The sequence below is a fragment of the Malaclemys terrapin genome, chromosome 3 (genome assembly GCF_027887155.1).
Source record: "Malaclemys terrapin pileata isolate rMalTer1 chromosome 3, rMalTer1.hap1, whole genome shotgun sequence".
Classification (NCBI taxonomy): Eukaryota; Metazoa; Chordata; order Testudines; family Emydidae; genus Malaclemys; species Malaclemys terrapin.
The window spans coordinates 80,638,902-80,664,022 of record NC_071507.1 but is presented as its reverse complement, the minus strand read 5'-3'; the positions used below and the strand labels follow the sequence as shown (position 1 = coordinate 80,664,022).

Below are 25,121 nucleotides of genomic sequence, written 5' to 3'. Positions count from 1 at the left end.
TATTAACATGACACCACAGAATTGTTTACTATTGAACCAGGAACCCAAAACCAAAATGCAACACACAAATATACAAAACGAGCACACAGTTAGTGGAGTCTGAGTGTCCAAAGTGGAAAAATGAACAATTTAATTTTCTTCATCTTTTAAAGACTGAATACTGAAGATAAAGCCTTTATTTCCCACAAGATCTTTTAAGAAGATATACACACAAAGTTTTCAAAGCTGATGGTAAATTTCCCGTTGTTAAAAGATTTTCCATTTCTTCCCTTTCCCCATTTGGCCCAGAATTCTTCCGGCTGATACTAGGCAATTCCTCACCTCTTCATTAAAACGTTTCACCACTGTCACTTAGTCTTCCAATTTTTATTTTTGCCCTAATTCGAGCATCTGAGTTATCACTAGAGATGAAAAGTAATCTCCTTTTAATTAAAAAATTTATTCATAAGATTTTCACTTCAGATCATATTGTACATATTTTTAGTAAAAGGCCCTGGAAGTTTAATGAAGTTACTGCCACCTGCTGGCTAACTAGAAAAAAAACAAAAATCCACAGTTCCACGATTTAGCCAAGAACTTGCAAATAGTTACCTTGCAAACACAGTACCACTCCCACCAGGGAAGGTGTAAGGATGTTGCTTGCGGAATACATGACCCACTCTGCTGCATGGGATAATTTCAAGGCTCCCTCCACACTGCCACACTCTGAATGAAATCTCTGCAATTAAGAATGCATGGTAAGTATCCACAAACCTAAAGTAATTTGTCTGACCCTTAACACATTTTTCCAATATATGCACTATGTCACATAGGATTAAAGGAAGATATTTAGCTTGCAGAGAACATGAAAAAAGCTAACAAATTGGGCTCAGCGTGTCTGACCGTTTCACTTCAGTGTTCTCTAAACTCTGGAGAAGCAGCTATGGATTTATATCCCTTTGCCTGCCAGTATTTATAAAGTTCCACTGGTGAGTTTTACGAGAGAGTTTACACAGCTTTTGGCCCAGAGATTAAAATCTATAGTGGACTGATACAAAACAAAACAACTAAATTCAAGTGTGGGCTATGTAGAGTTGAACTCATTGATGAAAGTTTGAAGCTAGTTTGCATAATTTCAGCAGAGGGCTGAGTGAAGGGTAAGCACACAACAGATGTCAATATTAAAATTCATAAGGGCTTTAGGAGGATTTCTTCTGAATGTCAGACCATTGAATCAGAACTGGTACAGTTTGCACAAAAAAGCTAGCTTTTTAAAAAAAGGACAAATAATCATGAATTCAGTCCAACAAGATAGCGTTTGTATTCAATATTGAAGTTGAATTTATTTTTACAATAAATTGTGCAATACCTTTCATAAATGACCCTTTATTTTATATATTATGCATAGACTCCTTTATTATACATCACTGTTTGCTGTGTTTCAATTAACCAAATTCCCCCCCCCCACCTCCCGACCAACCACCCCCACCCAAAATACAGGTTTGGTGGCACCTTACATCCTGAGGCAGCTGGGTAGCAGAAGGGGAGAGGATGAAAAGTAGCAGTGAAGAAAGGCAGAGAGGGAGAAGTAAATAGGGAAGGTGCAAACTCATTGCAGTTTTAACTAACTCCGCAGCTAAAATCTGAATAGATTTAAGTCATTTAAAATCCAAGATATTGGGGGAAGATTTAAAAAAACTTCTTATTTGCCCCCCTCCCTCACCCATTACGTATCGCAGGCATCGGGATATATTTTTTATTAGAATATGGTCCCAACTATTCACCTTTGAATTGATGCACATCTGTGATTTTATCAAAAAGGCACAAACAGTCAGAAAAAAAGACAGTTACCTTTTCTGTAACTTGTGTTCTTCGAGATGAATTGCTCATGTCTATTCCACAATAGGTGTGTGTGCTCGTCATGTGCACCAGTGTTGCAAGTTTTTCCCCTTAGCAGTACCTGTAGGGGAGCGCCCTACTGACGCCTGGAGTGGCACCTCCATGGCATGGTATAAGGGGCGCTGCACGCTCCCCCCACCCTCAGTTCCTTCTTGCCAGACAACTCCGACAGAGAGGAAGGAGGGCGGGATGTGGAATAGACATGAGCAACACATCTCGAGGAACACCAGTTATGGAAAAGGTAACTGTCTTTTCTTCTTCGAGTGATTGCTCATGTATATTCCACAATAGGTGATTCCAAGCTCTATCTGTTGGAGGTGGGAGGAGTTCACAAATTCTTGGGACGGAGCACAGCCCTGGCGTCCTCCCTGATTTGGGAGACGATCGCATAACGTGAGGTGAAAGTGTGAACTGAAGACCACGTGGCAGCCCTACACATCCTGGATGGGGACATGGGCCAAAAAGTCAGCCGACGAGGCCTGCGCCTTAGTTGAGTGTGCCCTCACAATTGACGGCGGGGGGGATTCCCGCCAGGCCATAACAGGTATGGATGCACAACGTGATCCAATTGGAGAGATGCTGAGTGGAGATTGGCCGACCCCTCATGCATTTGGCCGAGGCAATGAACAGCTGCGAGGACTTTCTGAACGGTTTTGTCCACTCCAAGTAGAAAGCCAGAGCCCCTCACACATCCAGCATGTGGAGGTGGCGCTCCGCACTGGACGCACGGGACTTGGGGCAGAGGACCGGCAGGAAAATGTCCTGACCTATGTGGTAGGCAGAGACCACCTTTGGGAGGAATGAAGGATGTGGGCGGAGCTGGTCCTTATCCTTATGGAATACCATGTACGGGGGCTCGGAGGTCAGGTCCCTGAGTTCTGAGACCCGCCTCACCGACATGATCGCCACCAGGAAGGCTACCTTCCACGAGAGGTGCGACCAGGAGAGGCAAGGCCACCCTGCCCAGTACTGAGGGGCAAAGTACGTTAAACAGGGAGTCCGAGGGCTCCTCCACCTCCTCTGCCTGGAGGTTGAGGCTTGACGCTACCCTTTTTAATAGGTCTTGGTGGGCCTTGAGTCCTCCTGCGGGATGGAGAGAGGAGGGGCCGTAATCGCCTCATCAGGGGAGGGCGAGGAGGCCGGTGCCATACTTTGCATGTCTACCGTCACCAGAGGGTCTACCACCTGGTCGGTCTCCGTGCACGGTGCTGAGGATGTATGTCTCACCGACTCCTTCCTCAGAGGCCGGGAGAGAGAGGCCGACAGTCCTTTGAGGCTCCAGCCACCGAGCGAACCCCCACCGGGGGCTGCATCGGGGGCCACGGTGCCCACTGGTACCATTGCACTGGTCATGGGGTCCGGTGCCACTGCACCTGCTGCAACATCGGGGGAGCGGGATGTTCAGCCTGGGTGGCCTGACCCATCGATGGACGGCTATGAAGGGAGGCCGGGATGATGTACGACCTGCCACTGTCCCTGGACCGGGAGGAGTGGTGGCCAAGACCGTGACGTGGAGGACTGGTACCGTCGGTAACAGCTGCTCGGCAATTGGCTCTGACGGGTGGATCCGTGACAGCGACTCGCCAGCGATTGACACCCGGGGCTGCGGGAGTGGTGCCGTGGCGGGGTCCTGGAGCGGGACGATGAACAGCAAAAGCATTGACGTTCGTGACGCGACCAGCTACAATAGTCCCTCCGAGATGAGGACCTTGGTCCCATTGGTGTTCGTTCCTCGAGGCAGAGCGGTGCCTGGAGTCTCTGTCAGACGGAACCCAGCCAGACAACCAGGGGGGAGTCGACGGCGACCCACGTGGGCTACACACGGAACTTTCCCTTGACCGAGTCAGGGGCGACTGCGGAGATCCCAGCAGCGGCTTGCCTCTGGAGCGTGGTGGTGCTCCTGGTACCAGCATGGACATGACATCCCGGGCTGCCTGCAGGGCCTCCAGAGTGGAGGGTATCCGGACATCCAGGGAAGTCTGCTCCAACTGGGCCGGGCTACTCTGCTCGACTTGAGTCGGAGGACTAGAGGCTGATAGGGCTCAAGGACTGCCCAACATGGGTCTAGTCTCTACCCAGATTTACTCCAGTGCCGCGGCAGAGAAGGCCTCTTCTTAGCCTTCTTGGCGTGCCCTGTGGACAGGGAGCGGTGCCGACTAGTAGATGGTGCCGGGGGGTTGCTGCACTCTGACAGCGCGGTGCCCGGTACCGACTTGGAGTGGCGCGCTGGAGTCTGGGTCAATGCTGACTCCATGAGGATAACCCAGAGCCTAATGTCTCTCTCTCCCTTGGTCTGAGGCTTAAAAGATTTGCAAATCTTACAGCAATCACTGAGATGAGTTTCACCCAAACAACAGACAGTCTGTGTGTGGATCACTCACTGGCATCAGGCGCTTACAAGTGTTGCGCAACTTAAAACCTGGGGCGTGGGGCATGCCCCAGCCTGGGCGCGCCAACTAAACTAAACTAAAACGAATCGAGCACTAACTACAGGTCACATACACTGAACAAACAAGAGTTCTGGGGACAAGCTACAGCAAAACTGGAGCAGAGCAGTTCCGAAGCACTGAGGGTGGGGGGAGCGCGCAGCACCCCTTATACCACGCCAAGGAGGCGCCACTCCAGGGGTCACTGGGGCGCTCCCCTACGGGTACTGCTAGGGGAGAAACTTCCGACGCTGGCGCACGTGGCAAGCATGCACGCCTATTGTGGAATACACGTGAGCAAATCACTCGAAGAACTACATATTCCCCAATGGTGTAATGATATTTGTATAGATCCGTTCAACAACAGACTCATTCTTGTTGCTGTAGCATTACACTAATATAAAAACTATGAAGGAAGTCTTGCTTGCTTACGAACTGGTTTTAACAAAATCAAACCACTACAAAGAAGAACCTCTAAACTTGAGTTTAGATCCAAATGTGTTAGCAGTATATCTTATTCCCCACCATATTCAAATTCTTCAGTTTCTCTGCAATGCTCTTTTGTTATTCTTAGGAATAGGGTTCCCAAAGCTAAGGTCACTGATCTACAGCCAGTTTCTGTATGTCACACAACAAAAATACTGTATTTAACAATGACAAAAAAATACACCACTTCTTAATTGTTTAAAATAATGGTTAAATAGACATCAAAACACTACAAGGCCATTTTATAATTGATAGAGTCAAGTGTACATGTTTGTAAATAAAACCTCCTTTAGTTCTCTCAACTGGATATCCAGGAGAAATATTTCAATAGAAATAATGTTAAGTTTTAAACAGTAAGTTTCAGCAGAACATTTAGAACTAATGTTTTAAATATCCAGTAAGTTGTTTTACTTACTTGCAGCACTTCCCAATCAATCTAGACATATTATTACTGCAGCAAGTTAGATGATTGAACATTTAGATGTCCACTGCTGTACAATGTAGATATCAAGTACCTGGTGTGCGTATTGTGCATTTTAAACAGAAAAATGAAGGATATTCAATTTTTCCTGCCAATTGATTTTTGACTAATCATGTGACGCCTGCAGAAAGTTCATTACTTGCTACTATTACTTTATTTGTGCAGTAGTTGACACCCATAATAGGAAGAGAAGTCACTGCCAGGAAGTCTTCAGAATTGCCTCTAGCTTCCCTCACATCCCTCCACATGGGGAGAAGGGAACAGAGGAAGCACCATAAAGCAGGTCTTTGTTAGTCTCAGGAACTCTTCACCTTGAGAGAATTACAGCTTCCAGCCTGCCCTCACCGCCCCCCATCAAAGCCCTGATTCTGCAAAGCATTTAAGCACCTGCTTAATTTTAAGCACATGAAGGCAATAGGACTACTCATGCTTAAAGTTAAACATGTACTTAAGTGCTCTGCTGGATTAGGGCCCAAAGAGTATTCAGGGAGATGAAATGAAAGGAAACCGTATGGAGAATGTGTGCGACAGCAGGAGAAAAAGTGCTTGGACAGGGATCTCATGGCTGTGTTCCCACTGAAGGAAAAAAGGACTGAGTGAGCTGTTGGAACCTTCCCTCAGCAGGTAAAGAAAGAAGGGCATTAAAATACACTGACTGGCTCAAGGGTAATAGTGTATGCACTGGTTTAAAAATGCTTTCCGTTAAAGTAAAGTCAACTGCAACGTGCAGTATTAGTTTTACAATGACTTTCCTGGTAATTTTTTTAAAAGGTGACATAATTGCAACATTAGTAATGCACAATCAACATGAAAGCCAAACTCTTGATTCAAGTGTTTTAATACTAGAATGTGTATTCTAGTTCAGCCAGGAGTTATTTTAGCGAAGTTCCATGGCCTGTGTTGTACAGGAAGTCACACCAGACAATCCTTCCAACCCTTGAATGTTGGAATTATTTGTATTACTGTAGTGTACTTCTGACAACAGATTCAGATAAATGCACTCCAAGGCTTTAAATAAGTGTGTATGTAAAAACCCTGGATGGATGGATGGATGACAACACACTAAAAGTTTGAAAGTAGTGTACTTTGCATGTTCAGTGCACAAATTTGAACTGTAACTGGTTTCTAAATTAAACTATTTCAAAAAATGACTAAGATGCTCAATATAGTCCTTCAGTAAAGACAACAGCAAATTGGAAGCTCTAAAAAGTTGTCACAATGAAAAATGTTTTTGAATACACCACTCTTAGCAGAAGCAAAAAACTTCATGCTACTGTAATCCAAACCACCAAAACAGAATTATTCAGCTCAAATATCACCCTTAGCCCAAGAACATGAATTAGAACACTGCCAAAGGCCAGTTTTTCCCCAAAATAATAGAACTATCTTAAACTTAGGGCCAAGTGGTCTACTAGGACAGATGATAAAAAATTATATTAGATCAGTCTTCAGCCAGCTACATTTTAATTGATTTCTTAAAGTATACATAAGAGGATTAAACTCATGAACTTTTGTGTTCTGCTTTACATGATTAAATTTCACCAACATCTTAAGAAGCCCCTTAAACTGGTGGCACTTAGACACTGCAGCATTTTAATCAATTTAGCTAGAAGAGAATGCCATTTTAGAGCTATACCGGAAATTATTTTTCAAAAATGCAATCTGTATTCCTGTAATTTCTTACTTCCATTTTATTGGCCTGCCTTTTCACAAAAATAATTGAATTGTATAGTTAACAAATGCTTCCCTCTCAGTCATTCATATTCAACATGCTAGTCCTACCCTATTCTAATTCTTTATTTTAAACTGAAGCTTGGTTGTCTATGAATTTTTGCTAATAATCCACTTAGTCTTAACGATCATTTTAATTCTCTCTGTACAAACAGAAGAAAGCCATGTACATACCTAAGTTTTCTCCACCCCACACATCCATCATCATATCGTACTTTCCTAACTCTTCGAAATAGAATTTGTCCATCACAAACAACCCGCCAGCTATCATTGGTGTTCTAAAGAGACAGAAGGGAGAAAAGTCAGAAGTTAAATATTTAATCATCTGCCAGTTTATCGTTCTCTACCATTTGAGCCTTCAAGGCTGAATGCCTACTTGAAGTAGCCTTGCAATATTTTTATCTTAAAAGCATTTAGTCATTATTCCTTGTATAGCACTACATACTAGTGTGGTGGTATGCATTTCTAAGTAATATACTGCTTCATGGCTTATATAGATAAAATTTGTTTCTATTTCCAGATCCTTAGTCAGGTCTCATATTCCTTTTATATAGGACATGTATTCTCAGAGTCAAACTGAATTTTAAAACCCTTACCATAGTCTTAGCACAATAAAGAGATTAGTTTCAATTCAAGAAAGAAGGGGTCATCTTATAAGTGCAGACAGTACACTAAGATCCTTAGAAATAATAGTTACTTTGCACTTATAACTGTTTCTATCTGAGGGTCTCAAGAGTGCTATACAAGCAATGAAAGAATTAAGCCTCATTATCCCAATGAGGTAGGGTCAATATCCCCTTTCTGCAGCTGGGGAAAATGAAGTAGTCCATTCGGTCATAATAGGCCTCGGTCCATTTACATTTTTCAATGTATGTCAAGCCAAGTGGTGTACACAGAGTATATGTTATAATGTGTTCATGTCATATACATCTGATAGTTAACTGTTGATAGTTAATCTATGATGTTTAACAGGCCAACCAACTGGTTAAAAATAGTTCTACACATTCTAGAAAAAGGGATAAATCAAAAGCTCTTGATGTTAACTATTAAATGCCATCAGACTTTTGCTGTTTATGTATATCAATAATGGAAGCTGAACAATGAATAACAGTGATTATTTCCATTCAAATCCACAGACTTGTACTATCAGTTTCTTGCTTCTGTTCCATGTGGTACAACACCAGCTTGAACAATACTAAGAACTGTAAGTTTAGGTAGAACGATGGGGAAGGAGAAAAGTAATGGATGACTCTGCTTCATGCAATGTTCTGGAACAACATTACAGTACTGCAAGTTTTTGTCTTGCATATAAACTTTCATAAAAGAACTCCCTAGCACTTATCAGTTAGCTTAGGGATCATTTGTGGAAGACAACATTTGGGAGATAGTAGCTCAGGAAGTTGCACTTTTTAAAATATCTATAACATTCTTTTGTGAGGGGAAATGTTGACAGGAACATACTTTATGGGAGCAACTGGGTTTCCTTGTCTTGCTCTTCTTTGCTCTGGTGTCATGTAATCCCATTTGAACACCAAGTTCCAATCAAAGCCTACAAGAGGGAAAAAAAATCAGAAAGGAAAAAAAACTGAAAGTTAATTAATTGAAGTTTTTATTCATTGTTCAGCCTTTACTGATGAATTTCTGACTAAAATTATTGGGAACTGACATTCAGATTAGATGGTTAGCGCAAAATGAATAGTTTAACATAAGGATTCAAATGAAAATCTGAGCTCAGGGAAACATCTGAGGAGAGAACAGAAATGAAAAGGAAAGGATGGAACAAATAAGATTTCGGATGAAAGAGAAGAAACTAGATATGACACAGAAATGGGCTCAAATGTAAACTAAATTTATCTTGAAATACTTCTATATTGTATTTTAAAACCCACAGTCAGCAACACTAAATGAGAAACAAAAATCCTTGGTATGGATCTAGTCTCATACACCTCTGGTTAAGTAGAGCATCAAACGAAGAACTGTCAGTTATCATGGACACATGAGAGGTCATTACCATAGTTATAATCTGATTAGTCAGATTATACATACCACTCCCACAGCAGTTTATTTGTTCATCTCTGTTTATTACATGAAGCACTCTCCTGGATGTCACAACAGATTTGCAATTTTTTTTTCCACCTACCTAGTTTGGAAACCTACTTATGCCACTTTCTTTAACTGCATGCTTAGAAAATATGGCATGTTAAAACCTTCAGATGCAGTGCTTTATGTTTAGCAAAATTGTTTTATGTAATGGTGAAAAACCTCTCTTTGGACAGCTTGCTTTGTGAATTAAGATTAGAAAAACAAGCACAGAAACTGCCAAAGCTACATCAGACCAGTCACGTATCCAGTCCAGCATTCTGTCTCCAACTGTGGCTCGTACCAGATGCTTCAGAAGAAGATGCAAAAAAAAACAGCGGCTATAGGATAACTGGTCAATAGTGAAAATTTCTTCCTACCCCCCCTTCTCTGAGGAAGCCTTATGCCCTGAAGCATGGAGGTTTATAAAAAGATACTAGAGAAAGCTACAATGCTCACTGCGTAATGGCTAACATGCCAGCTATTCATACTACACCTGCTACCAAAAGCATTTAGAACACATGAGGTCATTTAATGGAGGATTTCCAGATTTGTCAGAGATCAGAGGTTTTCCTTTCCTGAAAGGAGGTATAGCAGTTTGCCTTTGGAGAAATGGGATAAATAGGAAAAGGACAAAACTGTCTCAGAAAACATTTGCCCCACCAACTCTATTGCACTAAGGATCCTTAACACGTACCAGTAGATTTCTGCCTGGTAGGATTAATGTGGACAGCAAAATGAAGACAGCTGAATCCATCTTCTACCCCACGATTATTTATATTAATTTTATATTCACAGAAAGTGAGTAGTAGTTCTGAAGTCTTTCATCAGACAAGCATGCCAATGGGGCAAACCTCTTTACAAGTTTGGAATTTCCTATAAAATGTTAATACTATAAAAACTAAAAAGCATTTCCACATTATATTTAGAGCTTTCATCCCTTAAAAAGCACTTTTAGATATAAAAGGAAGTAGTATTACATTAGATAACAAAGTCTCCATCACAACAAGAAAAATGTACCCTGATACTTGGTATCCTATTAAGTCAAATTTATTTTGTACTCCATAAAATGATTTGAATTACAGTGGCCTGTACTGTAGCTGCTGTTCCAATGCACAATAACTCTTGTCTCAATAGTGCCATACCCTATACTGAACACAAGGGGTCTCTTCTGGAACGCAGGAGAGTGTTACAAAACAACACACAGAATAAGCATAGAAAGCATTTCTAACGATAGTATTGTTTTTGCTTCACCATCTTCAGTGACTGGGGAAAGCCTGAGCTCAATGAGGTGAGATCACTGACTCGATAACATGCATTATTTTAAACAGCACATTTATATGTACTGTATCACTCAAGTGCAGGCCTCATGTGAAAAAGGTATTTCCTCTTCCTTCATATGCAAGATAATTTATGGACACTCCTATCACTAAGCGTTTAGATCTAATTTAATGACATTCTGTTACAGTAATTGAAAAGATTTTTTTCAACAGGTAACAACACTTTTACAACATTAACAGTATGAAAAGGTTGAAAACTGTCTTGGACCAAAAAGATGAAAATACATGGATTTGAAAACTGTGGTCAGATTTAGAAGTGAATGTAAGGAATTTTTTTCCCCTTTCTCCCACCCTTTAAAAAAAAAAAAAAAAAAAAAAAGACTATGATGATGATGATGAATTTAGCGTTTGGAAAAGACGACAGACTACTAGCCCTGGGTAATTAAGTTCTTTCCCCACAGATCATGTATAAAAGCAGTATAAGTAAGATTTCCCATGCCTAGTCATGACGTGGAGAGACTACATCTAGGGACGAAAGCATAGTTCAGTTTCCATGCTTAGTCTTCGGCCTTTGCTGAGATGGCCAAAGATGCCACATGTCAGTGATTGTGATTGGTGTCTGTCCTCAGGGAACAGGGGGACACCACAAATTCATGTAACACAGACCTCTAATCTATTTTTAAAAGTTTGAACATGCATCATTTCTATTGCTAAAATTCAAAAGTAGGCAAATCCCACCTTTTGAGTCCATGAGGGCAGACGGTCCCACATGCTTAAACTGATGGAGGGGAAGTGGGCAGGACTGTGGAACCACAGCTCCATAGGAGTAACATTAGGAGTAGCAGCAGGCTATTAGATACATTCACCATGCACCATTACCCTCTCTTCCCCAGGATATCCAGAATTTAAAAGCATGGCAAACAAAAACACTAGACTTGCATATTTTAGAAAACTGGCACATGTATACATACCGCCACCGAAATGCTTAGGAAGTGCTAATGTTGTATACATTTAGAATTCAGTTATTTACCTTTTTTATAATAACGAGTATTATAATTGTGGGGAAATTGCATGCCTCCAGGTATTAATAAAGGGATAAGGAGCCTCCCATCTCCAGGTCACAGGTTGGAACTTGACACTCAAGCATAGTGTCTGAAGTGAAGACTGACCATATTCAGTCTAGTTTCATCAGTAGGGATCATTCCTAAGACAGCCGATGTAACTAGCAAATGCAGTGGCAGTCTCAGTAAACACTAAAGACTAAATGGGCATGGAAACTGAACTATCCTCCCTGAACGGATCCCCTCTAAGCCATGGTTGAAACACCTTAGAGATCAGCATGAAGGAGTTTCCACTGACACTGCTTACACAGTACCTGTCATGTGAACAGAGTTCAGTTTCCAGGGTTGCTACTCATCCACTTTGCTTTGTCTTGTATTTTAATGGCAGCACCGAAGAACTCAGCCCTGGTTTGAAGTTTTATAGGTGCTGTATAAAGTGTTTATTGTCAGTCAATTATTCACACAATAGGTTCAGGGAGTGCTTTTAATTTATTATTTTGAAAGAAAGATTCTACTATTTCTAACAGAGTTCTCCATTATAAAATTAAGGAATAATGGAATGGTAGAATCTTTCCAACCGTATACATTATTTTAAGGTAGCCACTGTACCCTACCTATGCATACAATTCATGATTGTATTCTCAAACAGTTTAGTCCAAATGTTTGAGACGAGAGTTCAGTTTTAATTTTTAAATAAACAATCTGCATGCATGCATCGGGGGCAGGGTGTGAGGGGGAAAAAAAAAAATCAATAAGCACAACACTACTGATGACTTGCCAAGCTATATAGTGATAAATGCCTTATCTAAAAGTAGAATCAAATACCATGGCCATATGCTTCTCCTGAAATGTATACAAATTACCAGAAACATCGGTGAGAGTTTTGCCTGAGAACAGGGTAGTATAAACCTTAAGTGTTTGTTTATGGCTCAAAAGAAACAGTTTTCAAATAATGGAATCAGAATCCAATTTGAGTCCAGTCTAAGCCCAGGAAGACTGTGAAAACACCAACCTGATGTGTGAAAAGAAACAAGGGTACATTAATGCTGTCAGTTCTGGGAATGCAGCAATTATGTTTTGCGCTTTGATGCATTAATTTTTTGTTGACTCATATTCCAGTACAGGTACATACCGCCTTTTAAATCAGCTGACGCCCCCACGTACTGGAAGTTGTCCATATTAATTACATCAATTATAGGAGACACAACTCTGGTCTTGTCCTAAAATAAATATTAAAAAGTAATATTGAAATAATGAAATCAATAGAAAAAGATTCAAGCAAGATGAGATGTTGAACCATTTAGTGGGAGACCATTAACATCCCTTTTCCTGTTTTTGACTCACTCTGAACAGTCAGAAAGAATCTCTCACATCAGCTCTCTCAGCAAGAGAGAGTTCTCTCCATCACCTCCAGAAGCAGCTGCCTCGTCTTATCTTCATTCTAGGCTACTTTTATATAATTTAATCTTCTCCCTTCGACTTGATCCTGAAGCAGACATTACTGCACTGCACATCAAACCTCAGAAGGCAAGTCAGAAGCACTTGCACCATTCTTAGCTTAAAACTACCCCAAAGAACAAGAGTGTCAAAGCTGCTCCAGAATTCAGATCTCAAGTCTCCTGCAATCCAGTATACTGCAGTACTCACCAGGTCTTTGCTAGTCTACCACCTTAACCCAATTTAAAAAGAAAAAAAAAAAATGTTTTGACCCTGCTACATCAGGAGATCCTTTCACTAGCACTGATAATGTTACATGCCAGTGTAGAATGTAAGAAACCTGGATTCTTAAGGCGGTCAATAGACTCCACATTCAAATACACCTCTACCCCAATATAACGTGACCAGATAGAACACAAATTTGGATATAACGCGGTAAAGCAGCGCTCCGGGGCGGGGCGGGGCTATGCGCTCCAGCGGATCAAAGCAAGTTCAATATAACGCGGCTTCACCTATAATGTGGTAAGATTTGTTGGCTCCCAAGGACAGCATTACATCAGGGTAGAGGTGCACTCAACTAGGTAGGAAAAAGAATGTCAAAATATTAAATCCATGAAAAGTAACTAATTGCTACCAACAAACCCTTTGGATAGCTATTGCACCCACCAGCTTTGAATGCTTTTGAATTGCTTTGAATGCTACTCCAAACAACATGTTCTTCAAATGCAAAGTGTTTCATCAAATTCACAAAACTTGCTTTCCCATTACCCCTGAATGTAATCATTAGGATCTTGGTAAGGTCTTAGTACTTAAAACTACTGATTTTGTGATATTCCAAATGTGATAGCTTGGCATGTTCCATTTCTTTCTGTTGAGTGAACATAAACACATTCAAACATAACTTCTGATTGTTCAAACAAATGAGGACCTATCTTGAAAAATAATTGCTTGCATGCAAAGTAATAGTACCAGAACTCTGTGCTCAGATGCAAGATTCAGATTGCATCACTTTGATGACATGCATGGATAACATTTCTGAACAGAATGCCATCAATTAGGGGCAGGACCAAAACATGTAACTCAAGAAATCCCTGTAGATTAAGGAGTATGGAAATGTAAACAGGTATCCAATAAAGGAAAGGAGCTCTATTTTGATTAATCTATAATAAAGTAAGCACTCATGTTAAATAAGGCACAAAGCTAAATCTCTTAATCATGCTTTTAACTGTATTTATGTGGTTAGTTTTCATTTAAAGTAATAGGGTATATAACTTCTAATTATGGGTTCAGCACCCCACACTTTGCACCTCTAACTGGTTATTAATCATTTTGTCCCTTGCACTACTGAACTTTTGCAAGAATATTATAATTGCATATACTGAAAGTGATTGCTGTAAAGTATTCACTCCTCTGGCTAATCAATTTAAATATGCCAAGTCATGAAATAGATCACCTTGTTTTATCTTCATTTAAGATTAATTGCTAACTCCCTAATAATCTCAGTGTAGCCACTGCAAGTTATTACAAGTACCTATAATCTTGTGAAATATGGAGTATTTTACAGGAGTCGGACGGGTCATCTTACCTTCAGTGAGTAGGGATGTCTGAAATTTACAGCCTACTAAATTTGTCAAAGGAGAATCTAATTGGGTCTGTAGTTAAAATTCAAGCTAAGGGTCCTAACCAATATCATTTCAGTTGTGGCATAGGCCAAGTATGACCCTTCATCAAAGACTTTAAACCTTGAACACTGTGCTGCATTCACAGTAGATGGACAAATAATGCAATAATTAGTTTAGTCTAATTAAGTTAGAAAAACCCAGAGACACAAATCAAGCTTGAGACACCGGACAGGACAGAAAAGGCAAAATATAAGCCTTTTTGCTCCCCCACCCTTTATATATCCACTTGTGCCAAGCTAATACTAGATATAAACTGCACAAAGACTGGCACTAGATGAATCCCTTTGTGCTCTCAAATGAGCAGTCAATTTTCCAACCAGTTCAAGTATGCTGGATCTTAACTATTCCATTAATTTATAGGAATGGGTCACACACAAAAAAAAACCCAAAATGAACCCCCCCAGAAAGTAAGATGTTTGAATTAAAAAAAATTGTGTTTGTTTGTTTTACTTTGGTAAAAATATTTCCAAATACTGAGATACTGCTAGGGGAAACTTCCTTGTTTAAAAGTAAGTGGCGGGGTGGGGTGGGGGTGGGAAAGCCTCACAGTGGGCACCCAAAAGCATTGGAGCCTATCTGGTTGTTTTTATAGTACACCCAGCACTGGATATCCATGTGTAGCAACCAAATCCACACTAAATACTGCTCATTCCTCAGTTGAAAGTGAGGTATCTAAGCCCATCTCTCAGAGAACCAGCTTGGCACAGCTGAGTGGCAGTAAAAGATGCTCAAACCACCTTTGTGGCTCTCCAATATGGGGCTGTTACACCAGGAGGGGACTGCCAGAACACAGCAGAGCTCCAGCCATGCCCTCTAGGTCAGGGCTGGGCATAATGGGGTAGCTGGCAGCTTGCTGACTATATATATATCCATCCGTGATTCCCACATGCCAGGAATTCTAGTCCGGTCCATTTCACTTGGATACCCATACACTAGTATCACAAAAAAGATTAAATTCAACGGCTCCCCTGAAATAGCCATTAGTTAAATTGCATTTGCTATGCAAAAAGATACTTAATTTCCATTGCTGAAATCCTATAGGCAGTTTGATGGGCATTTTGAATACCAGAACAAAGGCTAAGTGAAAATCTTGTTACATTTTTTAGTCTGCTGCTTCTGTTCCGTAGGTTTTTCCACTATACTTTGCAATGGCATATAGAACTGAAAAGGTGTGTGTGTTTTGTGGTGATGTTGAAGGGAAATAAAGTATGAACACAGTATGAGTCTCTAGATCCTGGAAATTCAAAGTAATATAGTATTTCATTTTAATATTTGGTAGAGAAGTAATGCAGGCTTTACAAATTTGGTGTATCATATACTGTACTTAAACCATCAGGAAGTATCCTCAGGATTCTAAATATTTTGCTTTTTAAAAATTCTAGAGGATTTCAAATGGTTTTACAAAGATTAAGCTTCACAATACTACGAGGATCTACTGATATTCTCATTTTGCTGTTGTGCAAACAGAGTTTAAGAGACTCACTGAAAGTCACATGAGAAATTTGAGAGTCATGGAAATAGAACCAGTCTCACTCAGTCACAATACCATCCTTTCTTCCTCCAAACCTCGTTTGTTTTAAAGTCTACCACTGTCAAATAAGAGTGATACTCAGAGTTTATACAGTCTACAGTTAGGCTGTGATGGCAGAGATCATGAATTAAACTGTCCCCAGATATGCACGCAACTCTTGTTTATAGAACAGATATAGGAAATAGAAAATGCCAAATAGAAAGGATGTAATATCTGGGCTTGTGAAGAACATGAGAGCTACCCGTATTATTTTTACGAATATTGTGTACCTGTTTATTTGATTATGATTACGTTTGCTACCTGGTTTCAAAGGATTAGCTCCTACAGGAGCTCATCTCACAGCAGAGGTCAGAGTATGGCTTTACATCAACCAATCACCAGTTCCTAACAGATAATGCAAACAATCTGCTTTGAAGCCTATCCTTGACTTCCCCCAGTGGGGTACATAAGCCGGTTTGGCCAGCTTCAGGAGACCCAGGTAAGACAAAGGAACTTTGGAGGGGCATAAAAAGGGGACCATAGAACAGGAAGAGAGTCTGCAGGGAAACAGATGGAACCCCTGTCAACAGAAGCAAAAGTACCTGGGATAAGCTGGACTTCCCTAGGCTTTGAGGGAATGCCAAGCTGTAGGTAAGACAATATGCGTGTAGACCTTCTGTTTTAACCCTTTTCTCTGATTGCTATGCTACTATATGTAAAATTTTGTTTTGAAAAAGCTGCTTTGAGTCACTGTTTACACCTACTGGCCACAGCTCCTGAAGGGAAGACTCTTGCAGGTGCCAAATCCAATTGGGCCTGTTCAGGAATCATGGTAAGTAAACTGGGATGCTGTAGCCCAGAAACCCAGTCTGAGTGGGAGAATCATGAAATTCTACTCCCAGACAGAAGGCAGGGGCCCAGTGTCTGAGGGGTTTACTCTGGAGAGATCGGTGAGGGGAAAAGGTGCAGTTTACACTAACTGTGACAATGCTGTTACAGCATGTCAATCATGTAAACTGATTCAATTCAATCACCACACTAAGATATTTGTACTGTACTCTGCTAAAACTGCTCTCCTTCCCCTGCTCCATTCGAAGTTTTCTATCAACTTTCATAGTGTATTTAATCTTTGTAAAAACCAATGACCACTGGGCAGCACTGGAAATAGAAGACCTCTAGTTACCAACAAAGCTAGTATTGCAAGGGTAGCAGCAGTGCAGGCTTTCCACACTGCCCTATTAAATGTGTCCCAACCAAGACCTGAAGAAGTCATCTCTAGGCCTAAAACAGGTGAGTTTTCACATCCTTTCCACTTTTAGGCTCAGACTGTAAAAAAAGTGCCAATTAATGCCAAACTACAAATTGTTTGCACTGTGAGCAAGTCTGAGCCCAACGCATAAGGTAACCAAGAGCCATCACATACTGTATATGAATTGTTTCCAGTCCTTAACAACCTGAGCCAGCATAACACCTGGAATCAGTATGCTCCATTATCAAACCCCCAGTCATCTAGTCAATGAGCCTTGCCTTTCTTTCTGAAAGGGCAGAATATAGTATATTCTAACTTCTACCCAAGAGAGAAATCTGAACTCCATCACTCTTAAATGCTCATCCCATTCATAAATGGGTTAATATGGCGGGTTGACTAGAATAGTAGGGGACTGGATTTAACAATCCAGGAGGGCCCTTCCAGTCCTATGTTCATTGAACAATGTATGAAACCAAGCATGATACAATGCAAAAAGTGAAACTGTAATACATCAAATAGAGAACCATTCAGGATTTCAGATATGATTAGTTCATATATGTTTCTGCTTCTCAGGGAGGTATTTGCTATATGATAATGGTGAGGAAACAAGTTTAAGTGGATTTAACCACTTCTATCCTGCTGGACATAGCTGACATGTGGAGCAAAATGCATCAGATGCTTCTTCTAAGTAAATCACTTAATCGTGCGGGTGCTCCATTATCCTGTCAGAACTTCAGAATAAAAAGGTACCATATTCTGTTTTAACGAAAGGGTTAAATGACATTTCCTACCTCCCAATTTAACTTTCTAAAACCAGTCAAGTATAGCCTAAAGAGTGCATAATGGCATTGTACTAGTACAGAGACTGGAAACAAATAAAAGCCTGGGGGGGGGGAATATTTGCCCTCTACAAAGAGCTGTACTGGCTCAGAATGCCACTTTACTTGCTGTGTCCCAGTAGGTAGAGGCTTCAGTCAAGCTGGGCTAGTGGGCTTCAAAAGAGTTTCCTTCTCCCTAACTTTTTTGTATTGGCATAACAAGTTTGTAATCTGAGGGCTTACCACAAGACATTTGTTATTTTCCTTTCCCTTGCTCCCTCTGAAACTCACTACAGAACTGCTTGCTGGTTTGGGGCTTTTCTGCTCCATTTTGAGATAGGAGAGACCATTCTAGCACTACAGAACCACAGGGATAGATGGAACCTCAGCTAAGGGGGCTTTGATATACGGCACTTTATGCAAGTACTAAGAAATATGAGCACTGATGTGATGTATTTAGCTTCAGGCACTCTAGACGCTAATTAGTTACTCTAGTACTGTCAAAATTTGACTTGGTTGACGTTATTAACATTTGGAAATAGAACACTAATCACATTGTAAATGAGCACGTGCTATATGTCAACTAGCAACAGGGTACCACAGAATTAAACAGCAGAGAGTACCAAAAATAGAAATTGGTACCTGTCACTGCCTGTTGGTAATAAGAAGAACTACAATCCATCTGTTCTGAACTGGAGTACTGATGGCATAGACTAATTCTTTTGTGAGATGGGTAGAAGAATATGGCACTAGTAAGACAAAGTATCTAATGGAAACTGTTTTTAAGATGAAGGCTGCATTATTTATTACTGTATTCATAGTTTGGTACATTATAAACTGATTTGGATGTGATTTTATCTGAAGCTCCAGACAGCAGTGTTCTTCAGCCATCCTGGGCCCGGGTTTGATCAATTCAGCTACCGATGGTGGCCTATGTAATTTTAAAACAAGAGTTTTGCCTTTTTCATCCCCTCCACCCCCCACTCCACTATGTAGAAAGAGGGAATTAGAGCAGGGTCATTGTGAGAGGAAACATTTATGGAACAGGTGTGACGTTATTGACATGAACTGTGACCGTATAGATCATTGTTGCAACCAAGGTCATATAGTGGCAGCATATATTGTACAAAGGTTGTCATGTGAGGTCTATGAAGAGGTTATGATTTGCTGGTTATAATTATGCTAGATGTATGTGTGTATCATTTTTGTATCTGAAGTTATGAATATGGGCTATGTACTTGTATCTTAAATGTTTTTGATTCTAAGTAGCCTCAGTGAAGCATTTGGTCAGCTTTTTGAGAATGGGCACTTACTGAGAATAGTCCTATCAAGAAACACTTAACTGACAATGAACTTTGGGAGATGCCAATCCACATCTGAGCTTTCCTGGGAACCTTCAAACATGTAAACAATGGCGGCCTATAAAGAACTGAGTCATGCATGGACATGTGACTTGCTCATGAGACTAGAAACTCCATCTTGCTGTGATTTTCCACAGTCAGAACAAAGGGGTGTCCTTTCACAGGGAGAGAATATAAAAGGCTATGGAAACTCCTCCATCTTGTCTTCAATCCTGCATCTGACCTCTGGAGGAACTTTGCTACAAACTGAAGCTCTGAACAAAGGACTGAATGACCCATCCCAGTTGTGGATGTACTCCAGAGGCTTGATTTGAACCTGCAGTTTATTCCATCACTGCTACAAGCCTGAACCAAGAACTTTGCCTTTACTGTATGTAATTGATTCCATTTAAACAATTTTAGCTCTCATCTCTTTTTCCTTTATGAATAAACGTTTAGATTTTATATTCTAAAGGATTGGCAACAGCGTGATTTGTGGATAAGATCTAATTTGTATATTGATCTGGGTCTGGGGGTCCTTTGGGATCGGGAGAACCTTTTCTCTTTTACTGGGATATTGGTTTTCATAACCATTCATCCCCATAACGAGTGGCACAGGTGGTGATACTGGGAAACAGGAGTGTCTAAGGGAATTGCTTGTATGACTTATGGTTAGCCAGTGGGGTAAAACCAAAGTCCTTTCTGGCTAGCTGGCTGGGTGTGCTTAGAAGTGGAGAAACCCCAGTCTTGGGCTGTAACTGCCCTGCTCTAAGCAATTTGTCCTGAACTGATACTCTCAGAAGTGTTCCACCAAAGGCAGCATCATTACAACAGGTAAATGAAAAGGGCATTTTAATGAGAAGGGGGGAGGGGGTGAAAGGCAGGGAATTTGCTTTTTGCAGTTTTCTTCAACGCTTCCTGGGGCAATGCTTGGACCAGCTGCTACTTATACAGAATTCTGAGAAATTAAAGATGTTGCTTGCTTACCAAGAAACAAGTAAAAAAATATGGTTCATACATGGAGAGAGTACATGTGGATTCTTAACCAATCTTACCAACAGCTTTCCACAGACACAAATTAGTTAGCCCAACTTTTTCCCATTACCAATCTGAATATCCTCTCAACACCATCAAACAGGAATAAATATTCACATAAATGGAGTTACACGGGGGTGATGAGAATTATATCTAGCTTTACAGTTTCTTAAAAAAAAAGGTTACAAAGAAAAGTCATTGAGGAACCAAGAAGCATGTTTGAATTGCTTAGAAAAATTATAAAAAGAGTATTTACAGATTAAGGTCTACTGTTTAGATTAAATGACCAAGAAGTGGGCTTTCATCAGTGAACACTCATGTCATCTTTCCTCTCACTTCAAAGAGAAAACCATCTTTTTATATATGCATAAAATTAATGCAGTATAAATCATTTTATAACCAGGTAAGCATACACCTTAAACTAACCTCAGCAACTCTCTCCAGAAGAGGTTCCAGCCAGTGCTCATTGCATTCACAGTGACTGTCCAGGAATGTCAGTACTTTAGCCTGCGCTGCATCTGCCCCTCTGACACGGGAGCGCATCAAGCCTGAGGGGAAAAAAAATCTAAAGTCATCACAGGAGGAGGAATATCAACAGTAAAGAGACAATAACTAAGTGCTCTAAAATGTACTTAGTACTCCAATGCAGTCAGCCTGTTAACAAGCCTAGCTATAAAACCAGCTGTTAGTGTAGATTTAGTGAAATGATGAGAGGATAAAATGACCAAAAGTGACAAATTTCCAAGCTGTTGAAGGCTGGTCTACAGTTTTTGTACTTAATTATTTTAATTAGGTGTGATTTTCTACCAAAATAGTCATACTAGTGCAACCCCTAGTGCAGACACAATAATACTGGTATACATGGTGCTTTGACAGTATATCTTAATTCCCCTTTCCTTACAGCAATAACTATACTGGTATAAGTATCTTCACACCTGCATAACTCCATCCACACCAGGAAGTTGTATTGCTTTAAACTATACTGGTATAGTTAAGTGGTATAACTTCCATGCTTAGACAAACCCTAACTTTCCCAAGAACTTGCTGTAGTGGTTCCTGTCACAGGCAGTGTCAGATTTGCAAAAGGGGACACCATTGCCAACACTCTCCCCTTCCCTTTTACCTCAAGCCTCCTTGAGCACACTTTCTGCTCCTCCCTCTTTGATTGCTTCTAGTCTGGCATCTGCCCCTCTCAACTGCATCAAAACTGGACTTTTTATTCCATGTTTAATCGCCTTCTCCATTTCCAATCCTCTATTCCTTGGGCTTCTATGACTGTCTTCTCTGGTGGTTCTCCTACTTGGCTGACCACTCCAAAAGAACTTTTGGTGAACACACTTCCCCCCTTTCCCCAGAGTATATTCCTGGGAGATTTACCCTTGGTTCCCTCCTTTTTATCCTCTCCTCTACCATTGCTAACTGAGTGATCTCCTCTGTTCTTATGGTCTCCTACCACGTCTATGCAGACAACTCAGATCTACCTCTTCGCCCCCAACTTCTCCCCATCTGTCTCATCTCTCAATCAATGTCTCACCTCTTACTTAAATTAAACATAGTAAATACTGAACTCCCTGACTTACCACGTCTTCATCACTGTTCACAATCCATTGTTTTCCCTGTTGTTCACGATCACAATCCTGGGATTATATCTTTCCTTTTCTACTTATACTCCAGTTCCCATCAAATCTTGTTGCTTCTCCATCTAAAAAAATGTTCTAAAATCCACCCTTCCTCTCCATCCCCACTGCCAAAAGCTTCATTCAAAAGCATAACTTTGTCATATGGACTACTGCAACCTTTTCCCTCTCAGGCATTCCCAACTCATCTTTCCCTTCCTTCAGTCTGACATTCAGCAGCTAATGAAGTCCTGAAGTCTCTTTCACGATGTCTTTCTACATGAAGTTTAATCACCTCATCCTCACTTTTAAGTCTCTACCCTGCTTACATTTCATCTCATTTTCCCCACCTCGCCCTCTGTGCTCTGACCACCATCAGACCTTGTTGCTTCCTTTGTCTCCTTCCCACTCTCACCTACATACTTTTTGTTTGTTTGCTTGTTTTTAAATAATTGCGCCCTCCAGGTAGAACATCCCACTGGGGCACCAACCACCTTCATTCTTCTCTTTCAAGTCCTTTTGCCCAAAATACAACTTTTGGATTTTGCTTGCATTAACTTCCACTCCCAGGTTGTCTTCTTTACTCTCTTGCACTATGCCTTTAAAAATATCAGGCTTTCCAATTTGCTTGCTCTGACTCCCTTTTGTTTTAACTCATACCCTCATTTTCCTAGCTTTTTCCTTTGTCCATCTTCACGTTCTGCTTTTCTAATTTCTTATGTTACACTTCATTGCTCTTATTTTTGCTCCTCTTAAGTTTTAATGTTCAGATCAATAAGGTATCAATTTAGTACGATACTTATTTACTTTCTATATTTGTTTTGTACATAATAGTAACACATGCTTTTGATAACAATGTTGAAATGTTTTCAATGCATTGTTTTTTGTTTATATGGCTCTTTGTAAACTTGTATATGGTTGTACATTTAGGGAAAAAAATAAAATCTTAATAAAAACAGACTGCTTGTTCTTCAGGGCAAGAATCATATCTACTCTCTAAAACACCATGCAAAATGAATCCACTCCCATTAATTGTTCATAAATTGTTTTTTCTGGGATATGCATCATCAGTAAAAGATGTGTCAGTCAAATTATGTCTTCGATTACACTTGTGCAATCCTGCTCTCTAGGTGTATGAACCAAAAAGAATTTAGCTCACCCTCTCTAAAGTTCTACAGTACTGTGAAGAATTAAAAACACACTAAGATCTCTACTTTAAATCAGTTTTCCAGTGACAATTATCTTCTTTTTTACTTTAAATGCAGTTATGATCTGAAAAATGACATCCTCTTAGAACACTGACTGGAGTCTATTGAGTAAGTCATCAGTGCTTTTTTTTTCTGACAAAGTATTGCTTACAAGCAAAGTCCAAACAATATAGGCAAGCACTGTACACCCAGCAGAGTGGAAATTCTTGTGCAAAACATACCTTTAATTATAGAATGTCAAGAGATTTCACGTGTGTCAATTCCTGGTTTTGGACAATCTCTTATATTTACTTAAACATCCAATAATTCTAGCTGCCCCAGAGGCAAAACTGGCAGCCTTGTAGGCAAATATTTATAAAAGTGAATAAGGACATGTCTGATAGTTCACTCTCAGCTACAGTAGCTGTCAACCTCACAAAGTTACATCAACAAACAGCTGCAGGACAGTCTCCCATGTCTCTAAGGTTTTAAACCCCATATTTAAAAAGCTGCAGTCTGAAGGGCTCCTATGCTGTGAAGTGACAGACTAGTGTGCAATGTCAAGGGAAGAAAGAGCGAGACAGAGGAAAGAAGTGCCTGAATCAGATTGGAAAAGTACCTTATTTACACACCTAAACATTACTTTTTATTTGTTGCATTACTAATCCACGTATATTTTTTTGCACAGAGATACAGAATACGTAGCACATATTTAAAAAAAATATTTCAAGTTCACTGTTAACAAAAAGTAACTACAGGCCTAAAATCCAAGGCATTTTCCCCTCCCCAAAGTAATTTTACAAAACACACCTTCTCGACGATCATTTCGAAGAACCCGCACTTTCTCAATTTTCCCCAACAGAGCACCATCCTCAGCTAGATGAGACATGAATTAAATAAATGACATGCAACTTGACAATCATTAAAAGAAATCATAAAATTAGCTGTTTCACCAATGAAAAGCAAAATATTCAAGTTTCAAAATATTTACATTTTAATATACTTATAAATTAATAAAAAGGTAAAATGAATCTCTCGTCTTGTCACAAATACGTTTTTATTCAACTGAAAAACTGAGCTTGCCTTAAGTTTTCCAATATTTCTGATGTGATGAACTTCTAATGTGCTACAAAATGTATGTTCCTGTAAATTAAAGGTATCCTGACAACTTTATTTTAGGCAGAAATAGGCTTTTACAGAAATAGGCTTTTACAAGATATATTAATAAAAATAACTGATTTCTCTTTAAACACGTTTTGAAAAGGCATTATGTCTCTGCAGTGTCTATAATCCAAACTTCGCAGTATCCTGCTAATATATGTGAACTCACCAGTGAAATGAAGATGGATGACTTCTTTTGTAATCAGAATTTATACTTACTGGCCTAATTTCATTGTCCAAGGTGTCAGCCCCCTTGTAAAGCAGGGATATCAAATGGTTGGTACAAATATCAGAAGTTTATAATAAAAACGTTAATACTATGGCAAGCTCTTTCTCCTGTTTGGGCTGCACCCAGCAAGAGGTGATTAAAAACTAGATACTGCATGTTTCTTCACGACAATAATTCTGACAGAACTAAGATCAAATATGGAACCTGAAACTCCAAACTCCAAGTCATGTGAGTAAGGATATTGAAGGCTCAGGCCCCACGATAGTACTTACGATCATTGCTGTAGTCATCCACCAGTATGATTTCTTTGATAAGATGTGATGGGCTTTTTTTAAGCACACTGAAAAAAGAGAAGTCAGATAACTAATTAGGGTTCACCTTCCATATTACAGTTATGAGAGTGACTTGCAGGGCAACAGGATCTCTCTCTGTATA

The 25,121-nt window shown here is 40.2% G+C and overlaps 1 protein-coding gene across 1 annotated transcript in view; it reads right to left on the bottom strand.

The window, feature by feature from the left end:
• Positions 1-25,121, bottom strand: part of GALNT2 (polypeptide N-acetylgalactosaminyltransferase 2) — a 143,069-nt gene that overhangs the window by 22,451 nt on the left and 95,497 nt on the right. The window contains exons 5-11 of the mRNA XM_054024179.1: positions 24,959-25,026; positions 24,107-24,172; positions 20,920-21,041; positions 12,555-12,642; positions 8,464-8,551; positions 7,177-7,280; positions 592-718 (exon numbers count right to left, since the gene is read on the bottom strand). Of these exons, the coding sequence (XP_053880154.1) occupies positions 592-718; positions 7,177-7,280; positions 8,464-8,551; positions 12,555-12,642; positions 20,920-21,041; positions 24,107-24,172; positions 24,959-25,026 (663 nt within the window). The remainder of the gene's footprint in view (positions 1-591; positions 719-7,176; positions 7,281-8,463; positions 8,552-12,554; positions 12,643-20,919; positions 21,042-24,106; positions 24,173-24,958; positions 25,027-25,121) is intronic.